The sequence below is a fragment of the Camelina sativa genome, chromosome 17 (genome assembly GCF_000633955.1).
Source record: "Camelina sativa cultivar DH55 chromosome 17, Cs, whole genome shotgun sequence".
NCBI lineage: Eukaryota > Viridiplantae > Streptophyta > Magnoliopsida > Brassicales > Brassicaceae > Camelina > Camelina sativa.
In genome coordinates this window covers 3,760,669-3,788,516 of record NC_025701.1, presented here as the reverse complement: position 1 = coordinate 3,788,516, position 27,848 = coordinate 3,760,669, and the positions used below count along the sequence as shown (strand labels likewise).

Sequence of the window (27,848 nt, the reverse complement as noted above, 5' to 3'; positions counted from 1 at the left end):
CTCATTTCACAATCTTATTGTTTCTCCTTATTTTGGTGCCCATTTTTTTTTCTTTTGTGGTCCTTTTTGCTCACTCTTCTTTCTATGTACCTGTCATTTCCTAGCTAGTGGATTTTGTGTTCTTACTGACAAACTTACTTACTTTTTACTAACTTGTATTTTACACCATAATCAATCTTTAAAAATTGTCAAAATTCTCTTGAAGAGTCGTATACTCGTATGCTATCTTCTTTTAATGTTTGACATTGAAGGAACAAATTATTGTTCTTATTAATCAGTTTGAACGATTTTGAGTATGAGCCAAAAAATACACACATTTTGACATTAAAAACATGAACGTGGGAAAAAGTCTTATCAGAATCACATGGAGTCCATTGGCCCCAAAATTAAGGTGGGTGTCCTCAACACGTTACACGCACATGGCTCTCTCTTTTTTTTTGAATTGCTTCAACTTGTCAAATTATTTATTTAACTTTTTATTCTTCTCTTTACTTTTCTTTAATTTATATTTGTAATTTGTAGGTCTAATTTTTGTTGAAAGGGTTTAACAACTTTTAAATATCGAGATTAGTTGGCCTTTGTTAAAGAAAATTAAAGAAATATCAAAATGAATACAAATAAAGACTGATGTATACAGATAAAATACATGAATTTAATAAATTAAAATCGCGTAGACCAAACCCAAAAAAAGAAAAGAAGAAAAAAACACTTAAACAAAATAAAAGGGTAAAAAGGTAAAAAAAAAGCTAATTAACAACTGACAAAAACTAACTGCCGCCGTTAAGGTCCGGTCAACGTCGTCCGTGGTGCGGCGGCGGTTAAGAGTTCAGCGAGAGCTTCCATAGCTCGAACCTGCATCTCTAACGCGGCGATGTAATCAGTAGCTTCATCTAAAAGGTTCGGTACAGAGATTTTCCGACAACCGGGAACTAACCGGCCAAGAAACTTAAGTTTTCTATCAACCGCCGGTAACTTAATCCGATTCGTCTCCGTCGCGGATGCTTTTCTCGATTTACAGTTTCCGGTTGACTTCTTCTTAGCCGCCTTTTTATGTTTCTTGAGCTTCGCTTTGACACGGCTCGCTAAAATCGCTCTGCTCCAACGAGTTGTACCTTTAGCCGAAGCAGCGATAACTCGATCCGCCGTCTCGCGTATCTCTCTGGCCGCAACGAAGACAGCTTTATTAGGCTCGTTGGTGGATCTTTGACGAACTCGACGTAAAGCTTCGACGAGCTTTGAAGCGTAGATCTGCTGAACACGATTCGTTTTCCATCTCTTTAAGCTTTCTTCGTTGATCCTTCGTGCTTCAATCTCCGTTGCCTCTGTCCCCGATATCCTCGGCTTCTTGCGTCTCGACTCGGTAGACGATTCACCACCTGTGGTTTCGATGCTAGGAAATAGATTCGAATCCACCATCAAACCCGATTAAACCAAAGATTACTATATAAAGAAAAACCCGGTTAACAGGCAAATCTCTTCTTCTTCTTCGTGTGTTTGAGAATCAGCCTCGAGATATGTAAAAATCTCAGAAAGAGTTTGAGGAGGTGTGTTGGAATGTGACTATTGTAGAAGAAATAAGAAGGGGAAGATGAAAGGAGGAGATAGAGCAAGTCTCTCTTTATATATCTCTTACTAATAATACCAATAAGCCCCGAGAGAGAGGCGTGAAACAGCGAGGCTTGTTGTTTTGTCATTGTTAATCTCAGTTTTGCCCTTATTGTGGTCAGTGTCTTCTTTAATTTTTTTTTTTTGTCGTTGGCATGAAAACTCCAAAATTATGCCCAAAGAAAATAGTCAAATGCTGAGCGATGGAAACATATCTAGAGAAAGCTAAGAAACGATGATGATGATGATGAATCTGGATGAAGTCATTAATTAGTTTGTTTTTTTTCAAGTAGTGGTCAAGGTTAAGTTAACTTTTTAATCAAAACGAGTATATTGATGAATCGACGATTTTTGTCATCTGTGATATGAAACGGTATGAAACGGTCGTGATTACTACTTAATACGCTAAGTTATAGCAGCACAAACTGTTTTTATTCTCTTCTTTTTTGGATCACTATGGGAGAGTTATGTCGGTTGGATACACAATTTAAAAGGTGAGAAGAGAGGGAAAACACCCACACACAAAAAAAAAGACACTCAGAAAGTAAAATAGGCAAAAGAAAGGAAAAAAAAAAAAAGCATTCCATGTGACCATTTTCATGGCTCTGCCATTTAAGAAAAAAAAAGAAAGGATGGCTTTTGTGTAAACCCACTTTTACGAGTCATTTGTGGACAATTTTCGGCCAACGAAATAATCTCCCTTCCACTGATTGTTTGTATGTTTTACTAATTGATACCTCAATCTGTCTATAGCGTAATGGAGTAGTCTAAAAAGGGAAAGAAAAAATCATACTAGAAAGTTTTCAAGAGTAATGAGTAAAATGACCATCGATTAATCATTTACATACATTAATCTTTACATCGCCATTATAAATATATATATATATATATATATATATATATATATGACTCAGAATCAGAAGCTGTTAAACGATAAACACTAGATTTAGTTGCTACGCAAAATGCAAAATATGTTATGCTGCTGAGGAATAATTATGAGTTAGTGACAGAAATGATCAAATGAATAAATATTATATGTGCATTTATGTAAGTAAAATAAATATATGTGGGTTAATAATGTAAAAAAAATAAGGAAGAAGAAGAAAAAGATCTTGAAGAGAATCTAGAAGGGCCCTTTTTATCTGTGGTTGGCCACAGAGGCTTGCCCCCTTAATTGAGACACCGTCTCCACTTTTTTACATTATCTGTGGTATTCCTTTTTAAAAAAAAAAAAATTAACCACGCTCAAATCTGACTTTCCCTACCAAATAATAATACTGTTACTCACCAAATTCATTTTAGTTTGGAATTAGAAACATTGTATGTACTATGTAGTGGTCGCAAGTTTTTTTTTTTGTTGTTTTTTCGGGTGCGTGTATCATACAACATTCAGAACCCTTATCATGGGTTACGAAAAAGTCTCCACAGGGTTTAGTCATACTAATAATAGTCATAGTCAAAGTCAAAGTCAATCATTAAGACTTTTTTCTTTTTTTGGACACTAGTTTTTCATTTTGGAAAGAGCTAATTATCATCAGCCGAAGAAACATAGGAAAATTATGAGCGAAATCCATAATAAACAAGCTACAAATCCTCTAGATCTTACTCAGGAATTCATTAACAAAGAGGTCACTGTCAAACAACATCACACAAAGGAAACAGCTCTCTTGGATCAAATAACTTGTTTTTGCTAAATGGTTCGTTTTTTTTCTTTTTTTTTCTTTCAGTTATTATTATTACTAGGAGCCTTCTGCACCAACTGTTGGGTTTGTGAACGCCTTGAATTCCCAGAATGTCTTAAGCGAGTACGGCTCAGAGACCGTCACACCTTCCTCTGTCATCTTTGCTATCTGCAATGTTCCCAGAGAAACGAGTCTGGTCAGTGACCTGATTCCCCAATTAGATGGAGTTGAGTTGACATACTGAAATTAAAACAGACCTGAAGCTTGTTGATAGCTGATCTGTCACGGTAAAGAAGTACACGCATACATTTCTCTAGGAGTTTGACACCTTCTTCAAAACTCAGGTCCTCACGCCATTCATCACGAAGGATCGGCCTAGCTAGGTGATTCCCAAACCCAGTGGCAACATGGTTGTCCTCAAAACTAACACCAATCATTGAGACCTAAAGAACAACATCATAGCATTCAATTCAATACTGTTACACTCAAGTCATTTAAGACGGTAAAAAAATGTCTTATTAGGCATTTACCATCCCAAGGTACTTCTCTCCATTTTTTACACCTCCAAGGACAAGAGTGTTCCACAAAGGGTTGAACTTGTTCCGGCGATTATACATAACTCGGGTCAGATAGTTATGAACTTCTTTCGGTCCCAAGGAATTACCATCATCCCACATGTTATCATTCAGCCTGCAAAAACAGTAAGAGTTTAAATCAAGGGCCAAAGAGGGAATGGCTAAGAAGGACACGACAAGAAAAAGAGATATTATAGTAAATGTATTCTTACGTGAGCTCATCAAGATAACGCAAAATTTCTTGAAAGTCGCTAATTTCCCCACTGGCACCAAGAAGAGAATGCTTACCAATAGCCTTCATTCTCTCAATGTTCTTGTACCTTAAGGTGGATCCATATGAACCTGCAGATCAGCAAAAGTTTGAGCTTGTTTTAAAATAACAGTCTCACCATTCTCTAGAACCAAAAACCCAGGAAATAACGAGGCATACTTAAGATATATTATCCAAATAGGTGACTCAATCAGTAAATTTCCGGCATACAAAGTCTTAAACACTATTTCATATTGGAGGGTTAAGGTTATAAGAAATGCAACTATATTAAAGCCTTTTTCTCTTGCTATGATAAAGTAGATGTTACTGATGATAACCATTGATTCCTATTTCCCAGTAAGCAATTTCCTCTATCTTATAATAAATGACCAGGGTAGTTTAAGAGACAGAGATAGTAGAGTGCTGGATGCGACACTCAAATTGATCAAAGAAGCTATAATGCCGGTTTCACTACCAAACTTGAGCACTCAAATATCTCTCACCAAAAAATACTTATAAAGACTAAACACTGAGTAAGATGAAACTAGTGTTATACAACAAGCACCAAGATCGTATATATTTTACACAACCTGACTCCGGATTAATTGCACTAATATCTATATAGCCAGCACTCTTGTGAACAATGAAGCATGCATAAAAGCAAAGCCTAAAAGAGTAAATTGCTTTATCTACCAAGCAAGTAACGACAATAAGTTTGAACTATCCAAAAGACAAGTAGAGAGCTGAAACTAGGTAGAGAGAATCATACCTCCCATATCAGAAGCCATTAAAATCCCATCTTTGTACTTGATAGCTACCACTGATGTTCCAGTAACATACGGGTACCTAACAAAAATCATATCTTTTTAACAACCCTTAAAAATATGTAAACCAAATCCCAAATTATTTTCTCATATTCAAAGAACCCTAATAAGAATAGAGGTTTTACAATGTTCTTTGGGAATCAGCCTCAGCGTCCTTCACTCCATTCCCGTTCTCAATCGGAATCGTAAACTGTACAGGACAAACACACAATCAAAGTCATTAAAACCCAGAAAAGTAAAATAATACATGAGCAGTTGAAAGAATGATCCGACTTACAGTCATCTTCTCAGAAACTCGAATGGCTCCTCTCTCTCTCTCTCTCACGATCTGATGTTTTGTATCTTCACGATTCGACCAAAAGTATCAACAAGGTCCTTTACTCAAGAAACATATGGAAACGGGTCGGGCCTTACAATTTTAATAATGTTATTTTGCACTTTAGTTTGGGCCATTTTGTTTAGATCTGGCCCTTTTATATATATTTAATCTTTTTAATTTGAGGGCTTATTTACAAACCTACTGGGCCTAGATTGGTCCGATGGCTGCGGTTATTTTATAAAAATAGAAAGAAAAAAAAAAAAAAACAAAGACCAATTGAGGAAAGACACCAACACACACAACACAGAGACACAAATCATAACTAGAAGAAGAAGCTTCCAAAGATACATCTATACTATTAAGAAACAAGAAACGTCCTGATCTTAAGACAACTGTTCCTCCCTCGCTCCAAACTCTTCGATCATCATGTTCTTCTTCTTGCTCATTATCGCGTGGATCTTGGAACAGTTGCACGGCTGGAGCAAGCATGACGGTCCACCAACGACGACATTCCCAGTTGAAACAATAGGAAGCTTTTTTGAGATCACCACGGAGTTGATAACATCATCTGTCGGGTGATAAATAGACAAAACCTCGAACCCTTGAAGATCACACGGCTCAACGATCGGATAAAGAAACGCTCTCAGGCCATGAGCACTCCTCAGCATGAGCACAGCACCTGGATCCATGTGTTTCTGCAGATGCTCGATCACTTTAACTTTATCCTCTTTGTTCATTCCTACAAGAGCAGCTAAAAACACGACATCGAAGCTCTTCAAGCTCTCTTTCACATCCATTATATCAACGGTGTGGAAGAACATGCGTTGAGATATGTCTGGATCAGAGGAAACCAGTTGAGAAGCGAGTGAGTTCGCTGATGGGTCGATATCAAAGTTGTGAAAGATTGTGTCTTTGAGATGGGATGAAGCAAGAACGATTGAAGTGAGAGGGAGGGGACCAGATCCAATGAAAGCCACATTTTTTGGAACAAAACCATTTAGGTTTTGCGTGAGGAGGTCGAATTCGAGCTTTCCAAGTTTGAGATAGTTGTTGTAGTAAGGGAAAATGTTTAAATGGTTAAGTGGGTTGTCTTGGAAAGAGGTCAAGATGGAAGAGAAATGATGTTCTAAGTGACCTTCGGCTTCGCCGCAGATCTTGATGAGGTTAAGTCGAATCTCTTGGACTGTGTCACTCATCTTGGTTACGTCGATGCTAGGGTTAGGTGGGATGCATGTGGACACGAGCTGCTTGAAGAGAATGTTAACATCTTCAGATGGTTTTAGACTCTCGAGCTTCGAGATCTTCTCGTAGAGGTCGCATATAGTTTTCACCAATTGTTCGTCTTGGCAACCCATGTAGACACTACGATGAGGTTATTGTTGGTCTTTTTTTTTTTTTTATATATGTTTTTTGTGTTTCTCTGGTGGTGAACTGTTTGGAGGGATGGCTATTTATTGGCAGTGAGGTGGGATCCATATCAGCTCAAAAAGAATCTTGTTATTTTAACATTTCATTATTCAATTTCAAATAAAACACTTGCGTTGTTGATTTTTTTCTTTTTAATTAGGATAACAATAAAAAAATATATCTTATTATTATAAATTCAAAAACTAGACTACATCGTTTTAAATTAAAGTATCATTTATTTAATTAGGTTATGAGAGATTACATTTTTAGAGTTCTGAAAATTGTTTATAGTATTTGAAACTCCGATCGTGTGAACATGGATGAGAGATCCAAATATGATAGAAATGAGCTATATATTGTATTAATTACAGTATGTTACTTTAATCGGTGGAATTACGTGAAATAGTAAATAGTAATTGGTGGAATTGCGTGAAATCTAACTTTCAATAATTGATGTATGTACATGTCTTTCTTTCTGTATATAAAAAAAGAGAGGTAAAGTTTGCATGTCATGTACGTCTCCAACTCGTATGAAACAATAAAATATTGCATTCTGTCAACACATAATTGTATACAAAATGAGTCCAGTATTATTTGGCAGTTCTAACTTCTAAGTATATAATTAACCAAGATATTTTGCTTAGAAAAATAATTGTGAATTATCTATATTTTAGAGAAGAGACGAAAGGTAAAGTGGCTTTACCAAACAAAACGTCCTTTGTTTATTTCAAAACATCAACTTTGGGAACAAATTGCAAGACTACCAATATCAAGCTGAATATGCGAATTTCGGAAGAAGATAATATCTTCGTGGCGTGTGTTTTCCACAATTTTCTTTACGGCTCTCCTTCTTTTCCTTTGATATGCTTTAATTATGATATTCTCAACTTCTTCACGCAATCATTTAATTATAATTGTTCTACCTAAAAAGAATAATAAATAAATAAAAACTTATTCCAGTTTAGCTTTTAGGAACGATAGGAGAGATCATATATGTAATGGAATACGTTGACAAAACAAAAGAAAAAAAAACGTATATATATGAAATTGTGGAAACCATTTGTGAGACGAATATGAAGGATAGGGACACACGCCAACTTGAAAAGATCGGATATTCCTCAACGCATCATACAATATTTCTTCTGCAAAAAAAAAATATATTCGATGAATGCATTACTGCCTCTTGTATTAACTCCACGGGCAACCAAATCCATACAAACTAATTATATCTATTTTTTTTCTCACTCTTCTTATATCTATATTTTTTTTTCAAGGATTATTTTCTCATATTAAAAAGATATTTTTTATTTTATTTTTTTATATAAAAAAGGATTGCGTGAAGAATTTGAGAATTTCATGAATAAGACAAGAAAACAAGGAGAGCCACAAGAAGTGTGTGGGAGGCACACGCCAAAAGTATATTATCTTCTTATGAAATAGACATATTCTTAATATTTCCCAAAATTTGAAGATTCAGTTTGATAATTGAAGGAAAACTTACAAAAAATTGTCAATTTGAATGTTTGAAAACTGATGAAAGAAAGTATATGTGGTCAAGTAACCTGTTAGTCTGTTATAGCCTAATGTTCCCTTCACTATCAACTCCATCTTCTCATTGATAATTGCGTTGTCAACCTCACAATTTGTTTTCTTCTTCTTTTTCAAAATAATTATTACTTATGTGTCCTCTCTTATGCTATATTAATATTTTTTATTGATATTGTAATGCTATAAAATATATGAACTATAACTATTTTTATGAAAATGAAAAATATCGTGAATGCTAAAACGTCCAAAGCCGTTGAGACGATGTGAAATAGTGTTTTTCATCGTTAAAAATGTATCCGCCACTAGTTCTCGTTTTTGTTTTTTTTATAACATCATATCCATTGATGACAAAATACATTCTTATCAATTATTCTCAATGATGAAGAACACTATTTCACTTCAAACATGTAATTTTGATAGTTGTAGTTGTAGCTTCTCACATGGAATATGATATTTCAGTTTCTCCTCAATGGTCTCTATTTTATGTATCCATGTATTATATTTTCAAACAAAAACTAAAGAAGCTTGTATGTCCCAAAATTTTTAACATAAAACGTCGTCGTATGATATGACTTAACAGTCTTAACTGGTTCAATCATTTGACTCCAAATTCTAGTCCGGTTTAGTCTCGCAAATCAATTTATTGAAAACCACACAATTCAAAAAACGGAATTTTTCTTTTTAAATGGGCCACGCAGGTGGATAAGCCCCAAAATTAAAACACACAAAACGCCTTCCCGGTTCGATTTAATTTTCTCTCTTGGTCTGTATGGTTTCAAAAAAACTAGTCCGGTTTAAATCACAAATCAATTTTACTGAAAAAACAGTCATCGTTCTGAGTTGGGGTTTCGAGCTCTAATGGCTGCACATGCGACATCGGAGGCGGTCGTGAATATACCGGCGACGCAATTTGATTCTCAGGTTACAGAGCCGTTTACTGTAACTCTGGTGGTTCGGCATCTTCCTGATGGAATCCCTCATGATCTCGTCTCTCGGCTCTTTTCTCAGTACGGAGCTTCTGCTGTTCGTCCTTGCTCCGGTGGAAAGTAATTTCTCAGCAACCTTTATCTTTCAATTTACTTGGAAATTAGTATTATTTAGAAGGTTTTTAGAAGATATTAGGGACTGAAAAGTTCATAGTTAATATTTCTTGGAATGTTTAGGTTACAAAGTGAAAAGACTTTATCTTTTACTCGAGAAGAAGTGATTGAATGTGGAATTAGTATAACCTGACATATAATTTTTTGCCACCACAGATTGAGAAATGCTGCATTTGTGGATTTCAAGAATGAAGCTTTTGCTTCTCAAGCACATCGTCAGTTAAATGGGTACCAGTTTTCAGAATTACTCATCTTCCATTAACAATGACATGATGGAATTCAGTTGTTCAAGTCTCTCTATTCTTTTCTTGTGGTTGTGTAGGCTGAGGTTTCTTGGTAAGGTTCTACAAGTACAGAGAGCCAATAAACCTAATGAGAACAAGAAGTCTCGACAAATCGAAGAATCTATGGTCAAGGGAAATGCTTTCTCTACAGTTAGCACCAACACTGATTCGAAATCCGGGCAGACGCTTTCTGGCGAACCGATAGCTCCTAAACTCGGCATAAACTATCCATTTCCTCCTCACCTGCAGTAAGTTTTACTGCGTGTGTGTTTGTGTTTATCTCCTCATCCTTTTAAACACAATGTGACAACACAACACTATTCAGATGTTTCTATGTTTGATCGGTTTCATATTTGCAGATATGCTTACCCACCACCTGATGAAAATATATTAGCCAACATTACTAATGCCCTTATCGCTGTCCCGCCGTTATACACCCAGGTTAGCTTTACTGTCACTGACTCACTGTATATGGTGGGTATAAGTGTTGTTCATTTATAATCTGCAGATATCAATTATCATGTTAGCAAACTAGAAATTTAATTTTAGACCTTTTGATCATAGGTGCTGCATCTGATGAACAAAATGAATCTTCCACCTCCTTTTCGCCTTGCCCTGCCGACGCCACCTCTACCTAAAACTGCCCCCCAACCAACTGAGTTGGATCATCAATCTAGTAGCGAGTCAGAGATGGAATCTGATGAGGTATGAAGCGTCATGCCATGTCTGCATTTTATGATATTAGTAAAATGACTTCATTCTAAGCTGGTTATGGGTGCTTAGATTTACATATCATAGTTGCTGGTTATGTGATAATTAACTAGTCATTGATATTTAGTATTGGGTAAGAATTGTGATGGTATTACGTTTAGGATACAGGTACATCAAAATCAGGAAGGAAGCGTGCTAGACATGAGAATCTTGTTGGTCCTGGTGTGGACAAGGATGCGCCGCATGAGACTGTTGGATTGAAACCTTCTTCTTTGACCCCAAAGGAGATCCCTCGAATAAGAAAGAATACGCATGTTATGCAGGTATCCTGTTATCCCTAATTACCTTTCTATAATAATATGCTGCGTAGTTGTGCTGATATTTGTAAGGTCTATGACGATAGATCAAGATTACCCCAAAAGTTGCACAAGACGAATATAAAGAGGATAGTGAGAATGAAGATCCTGCAGACGAGCCCAAAGAAGAAGATTCAAACTTGAATCCCTTTGTGAGTTTAGAGGAGTTGGAGAAAGGAAGGTTACCTCCAGAGGATATTCTTTCACTGCCTATGTTCAAGGTATGGATACAAAGATCAAGTTATATAATATGTTTGTATTGCCTAGAACTTTCCTAATGATGTGAGCCTGATTATCAATTCCAGCCTTTTCTTTGGGAATGGAAAATGTAATTTGGCTCATTGGCTAGGCATACTTGTTACCAGGGAGTCTCTATGCATGAAGATATATTTACTGCATACTAATGTTATCTTTTCTAGCAGTTCTTTCATGACTATTTTCCTACTTCATTTTATAATTCCAAATATAGAGAGTCATTTCTGAAAAAAACATTATCACTGAGAGAAAAATGATTTTCGGTTTTTATTGTGTGCAGAACTACACAGCTGGGAATCCATCGGTTGTACTTTATATCAAAAACCTTGCCAAAGATGTTGTTAGTGATGATTTCTATTACATATTTGGTAAGAAGTAGCTCTGCTAGTCAAATCAAAATCTTGTACAGTCTACGAGTCGTTAAGATACAAGTTGTTACCTGCTTACTACACTTGTCTCTCTGGAAGTCAAGTCATAGCTAAATAATAGCATTCACTGTAGGGTCACAATTTGAAAGCATGGAAGCAGCTAAATCCAGTCTTTGTGTGAGGCTGATGCAGGTGATGCTTCTTCACCTTTAAACTAGCCTTCGTATTATAATCAATCTTCTTGTTAATGTGAATTAAATAAAATTGTTGCAGGAAGGAAGGATGAGAGGGCAAGCTTTTTTGACATTTCCATCTGTTGAAGTCGCACATCGTTCTCTGGTTATAATTCTTAACATCACCCTTGCATAAAATGTCTTAATCTCAAGTATAATATATATCACTGACAAGCATTCATTTTCTGACTTTGCAGAATCTTGTAAATGGTTTTGTGTTCAAAGGAAAACCAATGATAATCCAGTTTGGCAGGAATCCTGGAGCAGCCAAGCCAAACGAATGAATGATTTATAAATTTTGACTGGATCATCATGTAACTCTGACTCTCAGATTAAAAAGTCAATTAATATATCGCTGTCTAATATTTAATGGTTGAAGACTTGAAGTGAATCCTTGAAATCATTTGTTTGTGTACACAATCATGTTCTTGTTATCTTTAAGTAGAAGAACCATCGCTCTTCGCTCTTACACTCTAATCAAGCATTCTTGTTCTTCTTATTCGACTTTGGTATCTGATGGTAACATCATCATCTCGATTCAACACTTTCATTCTCTTCTGCAAAAAAATGAAACAAACCTTAGAATCATCCACCAGCTCCATTCTCACTTGACAACTTCTGGTCTTCTTCTCCTTGATCAGAATCATCAAAACTCTGCGAAACTTTTTCTATTCAATCCTCTGCTTCGTTGCTATTCTCTTGGCGAAACCCCTCTTCGAGCTTACTTCCTCTACGAACAACTCCAGCGACTACATTTCTTGTCTGATCACAACAAGAAGAGACTGCCTCCTTTTGATAGTTTCACTTACCTCTTTCTCCTGAAAGCGAGTTCGAACCCGCGACTCCCATCTTCGCTACTGGGAATTGGACTCCACGGGCTGACGCTTAAACTTGGTTTTGAATCTCATGTCTACGTCCAGACAGCTTTGGTCGGTATGTACCTCGCTGTTAGAAACAGAATCGATGCTTATAAAGTGTTCGACGAAATGCCTGAAAGAAATCCCGTAACTTGGAATGTCATGATCACTGGCCTTACTAATTTGAAAGAGTTTGAAAAAGCTCTTTGCTTTTTGGAAAAGATGCCTAACCGGACGGTTGTGTCTTGGACCACTATCATTGATGGGTTCGCACGAGTTAGTAAACCAAAGGAAGCTATACTCTTGTTTTCAAGAATGGTTGCTTGCGATGCAATAAAGCCAAACGAGGTAACCATTCTCGCCATTCTCCCAGCTGTTTGGAACTTAGGAGACCAAAAGATGTGCGGATCGGTTCATGGTTATGTAATGAAAAGAGGGTTTGTCCCATGTGACATCCGTGTAACGAACTCACTCATCGACGCTTATGCAAAATGTGGGTGTATTCAAAACGCGTTGAAGTTTTTCATGGAGGTTCCAAAGGAAAGAAAGAATCTTGTATCGTGGACAACGATGATCTCAGCGTTTGCAACGCACGGGATGGGCAAAGAAGCGGTCAGTATGTTCAAAGACATGGAAAGATTAGGATTAAAGCCGAACAGAGTGACTATGGTGAGTGTGTTGAACGCTTGTAGCCATGGAGGTTTAGGAGAAGAAGAGTTTCTAGAGTTTTTCAACAAGATGGTAAACAAGTATAAGATCACTCCGGATGTGAAACACTATGGATGTCTAGTAGATATGTTGAGAAGGAAAGGGAGATTAGAGGAAGCTGAGAAGATTGCTTTGGAGATTCCGACTGAGCAAAAAGCTGTGGTTTGGAGAATGCTTCTTGGAGCTTGTAGCGTTTATGATGATGCTCAAATGGCTGAGAGGGTTACTAAAAAGCTAATGGAGTTGGAGAAAAGTCATGGAGGAGACTTTGTACTTATGTCCAACATCTTTTGTGGTACTGGAAGATTTTCAGATGCCCAGAGATTTCGTAATGTGATGGATGTTAGAGGAGTAGTTAAACTTCCTGGACATTCACAATTAACATAACAGAGAAACATATATTTTTTGGGAGTTCTCTTAACGGTTTAGCAATTTCACTGATTGCAAGTTTAATAGATACAATAAGAGAATAAAAACGATGACGAGAAAGTAGTAATCAATGTAATTTAACTTGATAATAAAATATATTTGTTTCTCTGTTTATATCAATAATACTCTTCCATGATACTTAGATATATATATATATATATAGAAGCCATGGAGTTTATATCATCACCATGGATCTGAGAGGTAGCAAGAAACCTGATGTTCTCGAAACCCCCTGCACTCCATTGTGTTGTATGGAAAGGGATCTTCTACACATGCATAGAGTTCATCTTGACCAACAAGTATAAGAACGTCCCCATGCTTTAACAATTGCAACATCCTGACATGTGAGAAGTTCACACAGAACCTCAATACAGCCTTCTCTAGCAAGAAACCTGCCAAAAGATAAATTATGTTTCAATTTCAGTAACGTTATAAAGAGTACCACAAGGAAATTTGTTGTTGTTGTTGTTGTTATGTATTACCTAGAATGGCCTTGATCTCTCTCAGCAACTACAAGAGAAACGACCAAAACGACATATAGTTTGGTATCCAAATCGTCGCTGCGAACAAGGTTGTCAATCACCTCATTCATCAAACCTAATTCAGTTACACACCCTCTATTAATCTTGTCACTCCGTAGAAAATTGTGGAAGTTAGCTTCTTGACAACATTATCCTTTGTCTAACAAAATAAAAAAATATATTCAAATCAAAACTAATTTGCACTTGAAAAAAAAAATTTAACAGCTAAGATATTTTAAAAATACCGATAATTATTAGTTAAAAAACATATTTTCTCCCTCAATAAAATTATGGACGAAAATTACTAAAATATTTTTTTTTAAATATAAACCAATCAGAATTTCAAAAACTACGATTTTATATCCAACTAGACAATTAAATTATTTTTAACAACTAGATTTCAAAGATCTTAGTAAGATTTCAAATTATGATTCTCCTATCATCATTTTTTAATTTTATTTACAATTTGGTTGAAATTTTCATATAATACTTATGATTAATAAATATGCAGAATTTTTTCCGTATGTGTTGTGATTTGAATTTTTAAAAACAAAGATATATTAATCTTTTTAAATGTAAAAGATATATTACTTAATTCTATGGAAAAAAATATTTGTTTTAATTTCTACATTGACGGATTGGTAAAACTAAATTTATATAGTTGATAAATTAATAAATTTTATTTGCTCACAATTATAATATTAAAATTACTACTTCATATCTTACAAAATATTGATGCATATACAACAAACAAACAAAATAAAACTAAAATATACAACAAAAAATAAAATACTATAATATTCTAAAATAATTAGTATTTAAAAAGATATATATAGATTTATAGAACAATTAAAAATAAATATTATCTCAAATATAATAATATTTTTTAAATATATAACAATAATTTTTGTTATTATATTATATTTTTTAAAAAATGTTGATCCATACTTAAAGCACGAAATATCTTTTAGTTAGAAATTAAAACAAATATACATACCGTGTAATGTGTATATATGTAATAGACACACATGTACTAATTATGTACATGGTGTGTGTATGTTTAAGTATATTCGTTTTAATTGACCCAATAATTAATCATCTTTACATTGTTTACATTTAAAGTATTTAAAAGAATAGATGGAAAATGTCTGGATCATGGATCTCATTTGATCATCAATTACTAAAAAAAATTTGGATATTCAAAAAGATCAATCGCCACTCGGCAAATGAAATAGTGGACTTAAATATTCTGATTTTATAATTTGGACAAAAATATATACAAAAAGTATAAAAAGTAACATGTGATGTTTTTTCTATAAAAAGTAATGTTTATTCATCCATATTATTTATCAAGAGTAAGTGGGCCCAAAAAGCACACATAAATGGATATGGAAAACAAAGAAAAAACTCTTCATGGTAAAGATTGCAGGCCTAATTAAAAAATGGGCCTAATAGTGTATGTCTTTTTTTTTCTGACGAAAGGCCTAATAGTGTATGTCTATGGTAAAAGATAAATTGTTTTAATTCTATTCTTTATTGCTACTGGTCAAATGCACCTTCACACGGATCGGTCTTATAAAGAATAATATCTGTCCGTAGATTTTCACTTATCGACGGCTGAAAACGATTTCACGCGGATCGTGATATAAAACCTCTTATATCCGTCGATTAAAAGAAAATGAACGATTCAGATTCTAATCCCGCTAAAGAGAAAAAAAAGCGAAATATAATTCCCGCTTCTTGTAAAATCACCGGCCGATAAATATCCCCTCCCTCTTCCTCAGTCGTATCACAAATCAACAAATCCACAACTCAATTACTTCGAGAAAATCATCAAACACCTCATCAACAAATTCGAAATGGCTCGTACTAAGCAGACGGCTAGGAAATCAACCGGAGGCAAAGCACCAAGGAAGCAGCTGGCGACAAAAGCGGCGAGGAAATCAGCTCCAGCCACCGGAGGAGTGAAGAAGCCACACAGATTCAGACCTGGAACCGTTGCTCTGAGAGAGATCAGGAAGTACCAGAAGAGTACCGAGCTTCTCATCCGTAAACTCCCTTTCCAGAGGCTTGTGAGAGAGATCGCTCAGGATTTCAAAACTGATCTACGTTTCCAGAGCAGTGCCGTCGCCGCTCTCCAGGAAGCTGCAGAGGCTTACCTTGTTGGACTCTTCGAAGACACCAATCTCTGCGCTATTCACGCTAAGAGAGTCACTATCATGCCCAAGGACATCCAGCTCGCTAGAAGAATCAGAGGCGAACGTGCTTAGATCTATTATTCTGTTGGCTTTTGTGTGTTCTTCTTTAGATCGAGTGATGATGATTGTATAATTTCACGTTTTTAATCCAATGGTTTAATATTAATATTATCTGATTATGTTTTTATTAAATGCGTCTCTAATAATTAGGTTAAGTTAACCCATAACTAAAACTACAGTATAATCAACTTTTACGCCCAATTCGAAGATGAACTCGAATCCTCAGATCTTCACCTCCATTGACATGGGAACGAACTCTTTTAAGCTTCTTATAGTCCACGCGGATCCTTCTGGAAGAGCTTTTGTTCCAATCGAGAGACTCAAAGAGCCGGTGGTGTTGTCTCGTGAATCTCCGACATCGATTTCGTCTCAATCTCAGGATCGTGCGCTTCAATCTCTACGGAAATTCAAAAGTTTGATCCTCTCGCATAATGTTTCCGGTGACAGGATCCGATGCGTCGCGACGGAAGCCTTGCGGCGAGCTGAGAATCAGATACAGTTCGTAGAGGCGGTGTTCGAGGACGTTGGGTTAAAGGTTGATGTGCTTTCTGGTGAAGAGGAAGCGAGGTTGGTTTATTTAGGCGTGCTTCAGTTTTTACCTGTGTTTGAGAAATCAGTGTTGTGTGTTGATATTGGTGGTGGTTCTACTGAATTTGTTGTGGGTAAGTGTGGTGATGTGAAGCTTGCTGTTTCTCTGAAGCTAGGTCATGTGAATTTGACGCAGATGTTTTTGAAAAATGGTCTTGGATTGGAGAAAATGCGAGACTATATCCGTCATGCGATTGATGAGTCTGGTTTAGTGGATAGATTGAAAGAGTCTGATGGTTTTGAGGTGGTTGTGGGATCTTCTGGAACTATACGAGCTATTGAGAATGCGGTGTTTAGTGGCTACGGAGCTGATATGTGTGAATTCAATCTGGAAGGGTATAAGAGGGATTGGAGATTTGGTAGAGCAGAGCTGAGCAGCCTTGTAGCGAAGCTATGTAGTGAAGGAGGAGATGAAGAGCAGATCCGGAGAGATGGATTTTTCAAGAGAAGATCAGAGTTCATTGTTGCTGGGGCGGTATTGTTGGAGGAAATATTTAAGGCTTTTGCTATCGAGGAAATGGAGGTCTCTGAGTATGCATTGGCAGAAGGTGTGATTGCTGATTCTTTGGCTAAAGCTTTTGATGGATTATATGATTTGAATGCCAATGCAAGGTGGCGATCCGTCATGAGGCTTGCCACTCGATTCAATGCTAAAAAGCGAATGAATCATGCGATACGCTGTGCTAACATCGCCAAGGTACATTCATTAAGATTATAGCTTTTGTCTCATCTTTTGAATAAGCATTCCTCAGGTAATATATATATCTTTTAGTGAGTGTGTGTGTGTGTTCTAGTGCCTGATGGTTTCAAATTTCATTTCGAGCTCTGCACAACTGGATATGGTTAGTTTGTTTGATTCAGTAGGTTTGATAGTACAGTGATTTTCCAGGCGATCTTTGTAGGTTTGAGGGAATGCAATGATTTTAACCTTATCTTAGACGATAAGGATCTTGAGTATCTAGAAGCTGCGTGTTTCTTGCATAATATCGGATTCATCGCAGGGAAAAAGGGATATCATAAGCAGTCTTATCATATCATCAAGGTTAGCTCATCTAACTCTGTTAAACATTCTATTCAATAACCACAGCTCATTATAAAGATGGACAAGCTACTCACAAAAGCTTATCACCAAGAGTACGCTTTGTTTCTTTTATAAACTCTTTTGTAGGTTTTCAGTGTCTGTTTTATGCTTTCATTGTTATTAATAGTTTCTTCTTTCATAGAATGGGGATCATCTCCATAGCTACACTGCTGAGGAAGTCGAGGTAGAGTACTGAATTCTCTAGAAGGAAGAACTTGTCTTGAATTTACTGTTTCTCTGATTACTATCATATGATGTTCAGCTTATAGCATTGCTTGTGAGATACCAAAGAAAAAAGTTTCCCAAGCTTGATCGTGCACCTTTTAAGGACTTCACTGAGGAGGTAATGTGTCTCATATATCAGCTTAGCAAACCAGTCTCCATCTCTTGATATAGCTGTTGTGATCTTATGTTTGTCTGTTGCAGGCAAAGCAAAAATTCATAATTTTGTGTTTGATTACACGATTATCTGTTATACTTCAACGAAGTGAGAATGTGGAACTCCAAGAAGTTGAATTTCTTGGATCTTCCGAGAGCTTCAAACTCGTAAGTAAATCTTTCTTATCACTCTATTTCCTACACTGAGCAACCCCATAGAATACCATTTCAAGCTCTACAATCAACCCGTTGTAGCTCGGTGTGTTGATCACCTCTTAGTCAATGTATTTGAACATTTTAGTAAATTTCCTTGCTCTGGCTAGAATGAAAGTTTCCATTTTATCCAATCCGCTCAACATCACTGTCTTAAATCTTTATCTCATCACTTTGCTCTGCTTTTTGTTTGTTTGTTTGCAGGTACTGAAAAAACAACACCATGGACCCGTAGAAGTTGGTTGTCTAGATCAAGTAAACAAAAACTCTGACGCATCACAATTGGAGAAAGAAGTTGAGCATTTTAAAAGGGTAAACTTCCATTACCCAAGAATTTTGATCAGTTTCTCTTTAATAATTAATTGCTTGAATTTCTTGCAATGAACTCTCAGCTATCAGCAAGTATCTATAATTGATTAGAAACACTAATAACAAAGACAAAACAAACCCTCACTAGCTAAAGTAGCCAAAGTTTCCATATGTAACTTTCTGTTATTCTTTTGCCTTGAACTGAGCAGCTATACAAAAAGGAAATGGTGGTTGTTTTTCCTTCCTGAAAACCAGTCAGACGGGTTGCTAAGCCCACAAGTCATCGGTAATTATAAAACTGAAGCTCTCACAGGTACGAGAAACTTTCTCTGCATTAAAGATAGAAAGCGTGTTATATTATATAATAACAGCCATGACAAACCATTTCCTCTGTTACGTTAGAACTAAATCTCTACATCATTTGATTCATTGAGCTGTTGGATTTTTCCTGGTGGTATTCGTTGTCCAAATCCTGAAGTAGAAAGCGTCAGGTGGTCTTTATTATTCGTCACTCGTCAGTCAGTTATCTTATAGTATAATTTGCCTGATGGTAAAACTATAATTTGCCTCTTTCTTAAAGCAGAGAAAGAAAGAATGGAAATCCGGATGAACACTAAGAGATGGTGCATCTTCAATACTCTTGACCTAGACTCTGTAAATTACTAAATTTTTGTGTTCGTTTCCTTCTCTTTCCAACATTGCGACCGTGTTTCTCTGCGCATTTCCCGAATGTTGTAACGATCTTGAACTTGTTTTCTTTTGTATTCTAGGCTTTCTAGCTAGTTTTACAGACTCTCTCTCTCTCTCACTCCTATACTTGATTACTGTATTCATGGCGCTTGGTGCCACTTCCACTGAAGTAAATATGTTACAAACTCTTACTGTCTTTGATTTTGTGGTTGCGTTTACAGTGTTAAGGAAGCTTATTTGTTAGAACTAGGAGATGTAGTTAAGATTGTAAACGCAAATATCGAACGCAAAAAGGAGAACTAGGGGATGTAGTTCTCTGCGTTTGGTACTAAACCGTATACATAGCAAAAGCATCTCAGTATGACTATGAAACAAATGGGCACAAGCATCTCAGTATTCTCTTCGGTGAACAATTTGTGTTCTTATCGACAAAAGAAAGAACACAGATGCAACTCGACAGTCGAAACTCGAAACCATGACATAACGGTTACATGTAAAAAAGGCTTCAGGCCACGCTCGCATACTAAACACAGTCATGTAAAACTATAAGCTTCAGATTTCCATGAAAAATTGTTTTCAAGGTAGAAACTTCGAGTTGGGTTATATAAAATCTGATAGATTGATCTTAATTAACTTTGGTGATCAATAATATCGTCTAAATACTCAGAGACCTTTAATCATCAATCAACACACAAGAAAAAGAAACCGTAATTAATTTAAAAAAATTCTTGAGACTCTAATCTTTTACTAGTATTAAAGACACAATACAAATCAAAATATTAAAGTTGTCTTCACACTAGGTTATCACCTTTAGTCTGCTTGCTCTTATCATCTTTCTCGTTACTCTTGCTCTTATCATCTTTTTTCACTGGATCTTTCTTCTCCACAATCTCTTCTTTTGTTTTCTCCTCACTAGTCCGCTCTCCGCAAACACTGGATAAAGCTGCCAAGATTAGTATAGCTGCGACTATGAAACACCATCCCAAGATTGAGATGGCCATCGTCTTTGAATAATAAGAAGAGCAGAAAGAGAGTAAGCGCAAAGTATAATTGTTTTATGATGATTAAAATTGCTTGCTTGTTGATGATCTGAAAACTATATATATAGGCGGGAACTGCTGGAAAACTTGGAAATTTACCATTTTGATAATTGAAAACTTGCTAAAAAATAAGATATTTATTACTTATCTTTTCAATCAATAACTGGTATATTTCCTTTTTCATAAACAAACTAGTAAGGGTAGGAATGTTTTGCAATTCATGCCTAAACAGACGAAGGAAGGGTATACCCGTTCCAACGTTGAAGGAGAGAGACCCACTTTTGATTTTGCATAACCAGACTCTGGGCTATGTTTTTTACTACGGATAAAACGATCCGGAGAACAGACGATGATGAAGGTAGAGTGGTTCCTTCATGGAACCTGCGGTTCCTCTCCTTCCAAACTTCATATATGCACGCCTGCCAAGCTTGTAGTAGAGCTAGAGAAGTATGATTACTAGCAGATGCGGATTTTTCCCTGTCTTCTTGTGTGATTTTGTTAATTTGTTAATATCGTTAGAAAAAACCAAGCTACAATTTCGGCTCTGTTCGTAAATTCAAAATACTACGTTGGTCTCTTTGTTTATTTCATCATTCTACAGTATTCTCTTTTGCATCTGTTACAACTACCAATCTAAAACTACAAACAATTAAGCCTAAAAAATAATATTTCATATGCAACTTGCATATAATTTAGCTGGTGTAACACAACGCAAAGCCTTAAAACAAAGTCGCATAGAGATATTGGCTTTTAAAAGTGAGACACAAAAAAAAACAAAGCCTTTTCAAGAGGAAGAGCAACAAGGCTTCTTAGCGTTTGAATCAGAAGTAGCAGCGACATCAATCGTTTGGCCTTCCTTGACGTTGGCATTTGCAGTTCCCTGGTCCGAAGATATCGATTTCTTGCTGATGATCCTATAAATCTCTGAGAGAATCGTCTGAAAAGCCTTCTCTACGTTTAATGCCTCGAGGGCAGATGTCTCAATTAAAGACAAGCCTTCTTTCTCTGCATAGCTCTGAGCATCCTCTGTGGCAACAGCTCTGAGATGCTTCAGATCTGTCTTGTTACCAATCAACATGATGACAATATTGGAATCAGCATGGTCTCTGAGTTCTTTTAACCACCTGCTTACGTTCTCAAAAGTTGTTGGCTTAGTGACGTCGTAAACCAAGAGGCTAAAATCAACAAAACAACTCAGAAAGAAAACTCGAGACTATGAAACAACGACCATGATTCATCATTACTTAAGTAACAAGTTTTACAATTTGTATAGTCTAATACTCTAATTAGAAGTAAATGATGTTGTAGATCTGCCTTAAACAAAGGTGTTAGATCTGACATGTGAGGCAGCCACAACGTTAAACAGCCATAGTACAAGAAAGCTTGGGATCATTATCAACAAACAAAAAAAAAGCCTAAATGTTCTGAACAGAATCGAGAATTCTCTGTCTTATTCATGAGCTCATGGCCAACAATTATATACAGTCTTCTAGCTTGGAGAATACGTAATTATATGCAGAGAGATATGCAGAAGCTTAAAAGGAAGACTTGATGACGATGAAGCATAACAGTGGGCTGCCGTGAAGTCCAGTTGACTTAATATCTCAATATGTTCAAAGCAAACAAGTAAACATCAAAATTCAGAACCAAACGGATCGAACCACACCAAAAATTTAAATGACTAGTTCATCAAAAGAAACTTACAAGCAATGTGGATTTGGATTCTAAGCAGAACTCATTGCGAGTGAATCTAGAGAGAAGATTTGACTTGCCGACACCGGAGTCTCCGATCAAAACCACTTTAAACAAGTAGTCGTATTTTTCATAGTCTAATACATATTGTCATATGTTGTTTTTAGTTTTAGACAGTCGAAACTCGAAACCATGGCATAACGAACGATTACATGTAAAAAAAGGCTTCAAGCCACGCTCGCATACTATAATACTAAATACAATAATGTAAACTATAAGCTTCAGATTTCCATGAAAAAATTGTTTTCAAGTTACGCGTCGTCAAACTTATAAGAATGTAGAAACTTCGAGTTGGTTAATAATATAGAATCTGATAGATGGTCCTTAATTAACTTTGGTGATCAATAAAATTGTCAAAATATTCGGAGACCTTTATTCATCAAAACAAAACACAAGATAAGAAACCATAATTAACTTTGGTGACCAAGAAAATTGTCAAAACTACTCGGAGACCTTTATTCATCAAAAGAACAGACAAGATAAGAAACCATAATTAAAATTTTTAAAGTTCTTGAGAGACTCTAATCTTTTAGTAATAAACACACAAGACTGGATCAGACTGGATCTTCCTTCTCCACATTCCAATCTTTTTTTTCCACCCCACGCTCTACGAACATACTGTATAAAATCGACAAAAAGCCTATTATAGCTATGGCTATAAAACACCATGCCAAGATTGAGATCTTCATCGGTTTTGAATAATAAGAAGAAAAAAAAAGAGAGTAAGCCCAAAGTAGAATTGTTTTGTGATGATCAAAATTGCTTGCTTATTGATCTGAAAACTATATCTATATATAGGCGGGAACTGCTGGAAAAACTTGGAAATTTACCATTACGATATTGAAAACTTGCTAGAAAATAATATGGTATATTTCCTTTTTCAAAATTTCATAAATAAACTAATAAAAAATATTTTTGCTTTGCCTGTCTTCTTCTTAACTTTCCTTTCAATAACTGGTATATTTGCTTTTTTCCTGTCTTCTTGAAAAATGTAAATTGTGTGATTTTGTTAATTTGTTACTATCTTTAGAAAAAACTAAGATACAATTTCGGCTCTGTTCATAATTCAAAATACTACGTTGGTCTCTTTGTTTATTTCATTCTACAGTATTCTCTTTTTGCATTTTTTTCTAATTATATATTACAACTACCTATCAAAAACTACAAACTTGCCTAAAAGATAATATTTCATTTTTCACATTTTGTATGAACGATACTCCATAGAATGTCATCTTGAGCCGAACCACATAAAAGCAACCAATCCTGATTCCAGAGACAATAAAAGAAACTTACTAGCAATCCTGATGTAGTTAAGATTCTAAACGCAAATATCGTTATAACTGCGTTTGGTATTAAACCGTATACATAGCAAACTACATACTTGAAGTTGAAACAAACAAATACTGTATACTGTTGGTCTAGTTACTAAACCGGTAAAATAGCGTTTGAAATTGGCGCAAAGCAAAGCAACAATAGTTCAGGGAGACTAGAGAGAGAGAGAGAGATGAGCAGAGGAGGTTTAGTGGAAACCGAGCGGAAGCTGCTTCGTCTTCTCCATGGCCACAATACTCGAACCCGTTTACCCGAAATCCACGCTCATCTCCTCCGTCACTTCCTTCATGGTTCTAATCTCCTTCTCGCCCACTTCATCTCTATCTGCGGATCCCTCAGTTACTCTGATTACGCCTCCCGCGTCTTCTCTCATATCCAAAACCCTAACGTTCTCGTCTTCAACGCCGTCATCAAATGCTACTCACTCGTCGGTCCGCCTCTACAGTCTCTCTCTTACTTCTCTTCCATGAAAAGCCGCGGAATTTGGGCTGATGAGTATACTTACGCGCCTTTGCTCAAATCCTGTTCGTCACTTTCTGATTTGCGGTTTGGGAAATGTGTTCACGGTGAGGTTATTAGAACTGGGTTTCACCGGCTTGGGAAAATACGGATCGGGGTGGTGGAGCTTTACGCCTCCGGTGGGAGAATGGGTGATGCTCAGAAAGTGTTCGATGAAATGCTTGAGAGAAACGTTGTTGTTTGGAACTTAATGATACGCGGGTTCTGCGATTCTGGGGACGTTGAAAGAGGTCTTAGTTTGTTCAAACAGATGAGCGAAAGGAGCATTGTGTCGTGGAATTCGATGATATCAAGCTTGTCCAAATGTGGCAGAGATCGTGAGGCTTTGGAGCTTTTCTGCGCAATGATTGATCAAGGTTTCGATCCAGATGAGGCGACGGTGGTTACAGTCTTGCCAATCTCTGCATCTCTCGGAGTTTTGGATACTGGGAAATGGATTCATTCTACAGCAGAATCTAATGGTTTGATCAAAGATTACATTACAGTGGGAAACGCTTTGGTGGATTTCTACTGTAAAAGCGGTGACTTGGAGACAGCAACGACAATATTTGGACAAATGCAGCGGAGAAACGTTGTTTCATGGAACACTCTGATATCAGGATCAGCTGTGAACGGGAAGGGAGAATCAGGTATAGACTTGTTCGATGCTATGATTGAGGAAGGGAAGGTATCTCCAAATGAAGCGACATTTTTGGGGGTTTTGGCATGTTGCTCATACACAGGTCGGTTGGAGAAAGGAGAAGAGTTGTTTGGTTTGATGATGGAAAAATTCAAACTTGAGCCGAGGATCGAGCATTATGGAGTGATGGTTGATCTAATGAGTAGGAGCGGGCGGATCAGAGAGGCGTTTGAGTTTTTACAAAGTATGCCCGTTAACGCTAATGCAGCGATGTGGGGGTCGCTGCTTAGTGCGTGTCGCAGCCACGGAGATGTAAAGCTAGCAGAGGTTGCAGCCATGGAACTAGTGAAGAGTGAGCCACGGAATTCGGGGAATTATGTGTTGTTATCTAATTTGTATGCAGAGGAAGGGAGATGGCAAGATGTGGAGAAGGTGCGAACGTTGATGAAAACAAATCGCCTTAGAAAGTCTACTGGCCAAAGCACCATTTGCAATGTTGTTCCAGGCTGAGAAGTAGCTGGTTTAGTCTATAGAAGCCTGGCTTGTTGCTTGGTCGTTCCTAACCAAAAATATTCAGCTGACCGGGGTTCGTGTTAGGTTCCTTACCATAATCATTCAGCAGCGGCCAGCGTGACACCACCGGTGAGCTAGATACCGGCTCAAGAATCTCGAAATTGGTAGCGAATGAACAAACATGTAAGTTCTGTATGAAGAAAATGTTTTGAAACGAAATTATACATTAAATCGTCATTGCCACAAAAGTCAAGGATCTGAATTGATAGCGAATGAACGAACATGTAACTTCTGTTGTCTGTTTTCTTTGATTTTTCAAAGTTGAATCGTGCTTGCTTGCTTCTGTTTGGTTAGTTTTTGGCGACAATGATATGAATTTGAATAATTTGAGAGAGAAACGTGAGTAGTCTCAAGAGTACAATGCACAAGAGGTTTGGAGTTGTTTAAGGCATCGACTTAATATTAGAACTTAGAGAGAAAACTACAACAGAGAGAGTTCATCTGTTTTCCAGATAGAAAAATTTGAGATGTCTCTGATATTATATAAACCGTAAAACAATGCGGTCTGGTAAATACTGCTTTACTTGATATACTGAGACATCCATTTAAAACCCTCACCATATCCCATTTTGCGAACGATGCTGCACATGAAGACCTCAAGGGGACGAACACCAGAGTCTCCAAGAGAGACATTACCTTTACCAGTAGTGAAATTAGTGAGACCCAAGTGATACCTCAGCTCGTCTTCTGATGCTGCATAAGGGATATCAATCTTGTTCCCAAGAATAAGAAAAGGCACGTTTCCTAAGGCTTCATCTGATAGAAGAGCGTCAAGCTCTCTTTTAGACTCCACAAATCTTTCCTTGTCATAAGCATCCACTAGGTACACAACAGCATCAACCTTCACACACCACAGCAGACACATAGGCATCAAACAATTTGGTTTAATTAAACATAGGGAAGCCCTTCAAAGAGTTTCTAAAAGCAATCAATTTCTGAACCATCTTATATCAGTAAAAAGAGAGATGATGTGATGGAACCTTGGCATAGTAGTCTTTCCAAACACGACGAGCAATCTGATGGCCACCCAAGTCAAAGGCCTTGAACTTAATTTGGCCAATGCTGAGTTCCTCAGAGGTGGGATGCTGTGTTGGCTGGTGCTGAACTAATCTCTGCAAATAGCCAAATACCAAAATCGAGATTAAGAGAGAGAGCAGACCTCATCATATGTTAAATTTGNAGAGAGAGAGAGAGAGAGAGAGAGAGAGAGAGAGAGAGAGAGAGAGAGAGAGAGAGAGAGAGAGAGAGAGAGAGAGAGAGAGAGAGAGAGGAGACCTCGTCTTTGAGCATGTGGAGCAAAGTAGTTTTGCCGGCATTGTCAAGGCCAAGAAACAAGATCTTGGCCTCTTTCTGCCACAAACCTAACGAGGCCAAGATTCCATAGAACCAATCGAACAAAAACATGACCTTCCTTCTTCACCTTCGTCTTCCTCAGAATCAAAGATCTGAATCTTCGTTCGTATCAAAACTATATCGTAGATCGAAGCTCTTGAGAAAACGAATCAAAAAGCTTTGAGAGAGATGGGGGAGAAACCAAAATCGAAGTTTCTTTCGTTTTGTTGATGATTATTAATTTTGTTTGTTTAACATTATTATTTTATACATATATATATACAAAAAGGGAAAAAGAGAATAAAAGAGACACGTGGGTGATGGGAAGCTGGTGAATTGATGTGGAGACTTTTCATTGGTTCATTGACATCATTCAATCAATATGAACCGTCCGATTGAATAACTTGACCGGTTACGATGTTTTTTTTTTTATGTTGGACTTTAAAAAAAAAATTGTTTTTCCCTATTGGGTGGTAGGTGACAGCCAAAATAAAAAGGTTGATAACACGTGGCGATGAATTAATCAATGGCAAGGAAGGACAGTTTATTTCGTTCGACAATAAAAGCTGTATTTTGAGTTTCGTTTATTGCAAAATAGTGAAATACAGAAAGAAGAAAACTAGTAATACATTTGAACTACACACATCAATACCACCGCCTCTATCTCTGCTGCCGCCTTTGCCGCCACTGTTTCCACCTCGACTACTGCTGCCACCACGACCTCCACCGCCACCGCTGCTTTTAAGCTCCCGTCGCCAAACCGGAAAATATTTCTCCCAACATGTTTTGGTTCCTGTGATGGGATTATTTGGTTTCAGATCATGGACGGCTGAGACAGCAGAAGTATCTGAGATTGAATCAACGGCTTGGATCATATGCGCATGAATCGCTACTACCAACAGTATTAATACGTAAGTCATTGTTGTCATGAGTTTGTGTATCTCCATGACCTTATATATATATATACTAATCTTTTATGTTTTTATCACTCAAAGCCAAAAAGGATAAAATGCGGTTTTGTGTTACATATGATCCTTAATTATAGATCTCTCTATTTATAGTTTATACGAATTTCATATGATATGGTCAAAATCTTTTTTTTTTTTTTTTTTTTTTTTTTTTTTTTTTTTTT

At 36.7% G+C, this 27,848-nt stretch overlaps 9 protein-coding genes and 1 pseudogene across 17 annotated transcripts; 5 read left to right on the top strand and 5 right to left on the bottom strand.

The window, feature by feature from the left end:
• Window positions 592-1,659, bottom strand: LOC104755114 (transcription factor bHLH149-like). The gene has a single exon (XM_010477452.2). The coding sequence runs from the start codon at window positions 1,414-1,416 to the stop codon at window positions 781-783; it is 636 nt and encodes a 211-aa protein (XP_010475754.1). The 5' UTR covers window positions 1,417-1,659; the 3' UTR covers window positions 592-780.
• LOC104755113 (proteasome subunit beta type-4-like) lies at window positions 3,179-5,342 on the bottom strand. The gene is made up of 7 exons (XM_010477451.2): window positions 5,214-5,342; window positions 5,062-5,126; window positions 4,882-4,958; window positions 4,075-4,204; window positions 3,818-3,977; window positions 3,545-3,730; window positions 3,179-3,455 (listed from the first exon to the last, which is right to left on the bottom strand). Exons 1-7 carry the CDS (start codon window positions 5,217-5,219, stop codon window positions 3,345-3,347), a joined length of 735 nt encoding a protein of 244 aa, XP_010475753.1. The 5' UTR covers window positions 5,220-5,342; the 3' UTR covers window positions 3,179-3,344.
• LOC104755112 (nicotianamine synthase 3-like) lies at window positions 5,445-6,671 on the bottom strand. Its single transcript, XM_010477450.1, has one exon. It carries the CDS (start codon window positions 6,608-6,610, stop codon window positions 5,639-5,641), a length of 972 nt encoding a protein of 323 aa, XP_010475752.1. The 5' UTR covers window positions 6,611-6,671; the 3' UTR covers window positions 5,445-5,638.
• LOC104755111 (U11/U12 small nuclear ribonucleoprotein 65 kDa protein) lies at window positions 9,016-11,920 on the top strand. 2 transcript variants are annotated; one of them, XM_019238737.1, is made up of 11 exons: window positions 9,016-9,256; window positions 9,467-9,538; window positions 9,633-9,842; window positions 9,954-10,035; window positions 10,159-10,299; window positions 10,467-10,628; window positions 10,709-10,882; window positions 11,197-11,284; window positions 11,418-11,476; window positions 11,558-11,623; window positions 11,771-11,920. In XM_019238737.1, exons 1-11 carry the CDS (start codon window positions 9,069-9,071, stop codon window positions 11,810-11,812), a joined length of 1,284 nt encoding a protein of 427 aa, XP_019094282.1. In that variant the 5' UTR covers window positions 9,016-9,068; the 3' UTR covers window positions 11,813-11,920. The 2 variants fall into 2 exon arrangements, with proteins under 2 accessions (XP_019094282.1, XP_010475751.1); XM_010477449.2 differs by having other exon boundaries at window positions 11,715-11,920.
• Window positions 11,923-13,566, top strand: LOC104755110 (pentatricopeptide repeat-containing protein At1g09220, mitochondrial-like). Its single transcript, XM_010477447.2, has one exon. It carries the CDS (start codon window positions 11,940-11,942, stop codon window positions 13,467-13,469), a length of 1,530 nt encoding a protein of 509 aa, XP_010475749.1. The 5' UTR covers window positions 11,923-11,939; the 3' UTR covers window positions 13,470-13,566.
• LOC104755107 (histone H3.2) lies at window positions 15,803-16,415 on the top strand. The gene has a single exon (XM_010477445.2). It carries the CDS (start codon window positions 15,892-15,894, stop codon window positions 16,300-16,302), a length of 411 nt encoding a protein of 136 aa, XP_010475747.1. The 5' UTR covers window positions 15,803-15,891; the 3' UTR covers window positions 16,303-16,415.
• On the top strand, window positions 16,423-19,737 carry LOC104755108 (exopolyphosphatase-like). Of its 8 annotated transcripts, none has more exons than XR_762180.2 (9): window positions 16,423-17,575; window positions 17,768-17,920; window positions 18,102-18,143; window positions 18,222-18,302; window positions 18,386-18,505; window positions 18,755-18,862; window positions 19,069-19,172; window positions 19,338-19,350; window positions 19,443-19,662. XR_762180.2 is itself a non-coding variant. In XM_010477446.2 (7 exons), the coding sequence occupies exons 1-7, from the start codon at window positions 16,499-16,501 to the stop codon at window positions 19,105-19,107; spliced, it is 1,620 nt and encodes a 539-aa protein (XP_010475748.1). In that variant the 5' UTR covers window positions 16,423-16,498; the 3' UTR covers window positions 19,108-19,737. The 8 variants fall into 8 exon arrangements, 1 of the variants encoding a protein (XP_010475748.1); XR_762178.2 differs by having other exon boundaries at window positions 19,294-19,350; XR_762177.2 differs by having other exon boundaries at window positions 19,262-19,350.
• Window positions 21,346-23,030, bottom strand: LOC104759126 (annotated as a pseudogene).
• On the top strand, window positions 23,775-25,665 carry LOC104755106 (pentatricopeptide repeat-containing protein At1g09190-like). The gene has a single exon (XM_010477444.2). The coding sequence runs from the start codon at window positions 23,846-23,848 to the stop codon at window positions 25,319-25,321; it is 1,476 nt and encodes a 491-aa protein (XP_010475746.1). The 5' UTR covers window positions 23,775-23,845; the 3' UTR covers window positions 25,322-25,665.
• Window positions 25,764-26,965, bottom strand: LOC104755105 (GTP-binding protein SAR1B). The gene is made up of 3 exons (XM_010477443.1): window positions 26,660-26,965; window positions 26,365-26,496; window positions 25,764-26,225 (listed from the first exon to the last, which is right to left on the bottom strand). Exons 1-3 carry the CDS (start codon window positions 26,786-26,788, stop codon window positions 25,905-25,907), a joined length of 582 nt encoding a protein of 193 aa, XP_010475745.1. The 5' UTR covers window positions 26,789-26,965; the 3' UTR covers window positions 25,764-25,904.

Bases quoted from the DNA above. Each gene is read 5' to 3' on its own strand.
- LOC104755108 (XM_010477446.2), top strand. From the start codon at position 16,499: ATGAACTCGAATCCTCAGATCTTCACCTCCATTGACATGGGAACGAAC. The intron at 17,576-17,767 runs GTACATTCATTA...GTGATTTTCCAG, and splicing joins GCTGTGCTAACATCGCCAAG to GCGATCTTTGTAGGTTTGAG. The intron at 18,144-18,221 runs GTAGAGTACTGA...TATGATGTTCAG, and splicing joins ACACTGCTGAGGAAGTCGAG to CTTATAGCATTGCTTGTGAG.
- LOC104755114 (XM_010477452.2), bottom strand. From the start codon at position 1,416: ATGGTGGATTCGAATCTATTTCCTAGCATCGAAACCACAGGTGGTGAA.
- LOC104755105 (XM_010477443.1), bottom strand. From the start codon at position 26,788: ATGTTTTTGTTCGATTGGTTCTATGGAATCTTGGCCTCGTTAGGTTTG. The intron at 26,497-26,659 runs GTCTCCTCTCTC...GGCTATTTGCAG, and splicing joins TCCACATGCTCAAAGACGAG to AGATTAGTTCAGCACCAGCC. The intron at 26,226-26,364 runs GTTCCATCACAT...TGGTGTGTGAAG, and splicing joins GGAAAGACTACTATGCCAAG to GTTGATGCTGTTGTGTACCT.
- LOC104755107 (XM_010477445.2), top strand. From the start codon at position 15,892: ATGGCTCGTACTAAGCAGACGGCTAGGAAATCAACCGGAGGCAAAGCA.
- LOC104755110 (XM_010477447.2), top strand. From the start codon at position 11,940: ATGTTCTTGTTATCTTTAAGTAGAAGAACCATCGCTCTTCGCTCTTAC.
- LOC104755106 (XM_010477444.2), top strand. From the start codon at position 23,846: ATGAGCAGAGGAGGTTTAGTGGAAACCGAGCGGAAGCTGCTTCGTCTT.
- LOC104755111 (XM_010477449.2), top strand. From the start codon at position 9,069: ATGGCTGCACATGCGACATCGGAGGCGGTCGTGAATATACCGGCGACG. The intron at 11,285-11,417 runs GTAAGAAGTAGC...CATTCACTGTAG, and splicing joins TGATTTCTATTACATATTTG to GGTCACAATTTGAAAGCATG. The intron at 11,477-11,557 runs GTGATGCTTCTT...AAATTGTTGCAG, and splicing joins TTTGTGTGAGGCTGATGCAG to GAAGGAAGGATGAGAGGGCA.
- LOC104755112 (XM_010477450.1), bottom strand. From the start codon at position 6,610: ATGGGTTGCCAAGACGAACAATTGGTGAAAACTATATGCGACCTCTAC.
- LOC104755113 (XM_010477451.2), bottom strand. The intron at 4,205-4,881 runs GTATGATTCTCT...GCTGATCTGCAG, and splicing joins AATGGCTTCTGATATGGGAG to GTTCATATGGATCCACCTTA. The intron at 3,456-3,544 runs GTCTGTTTTAAT...GGAACATTGCAG, and splicing joins CAGCTATCAACAAGCTTCAG to ATAGCAAAGATGACAGAGGA.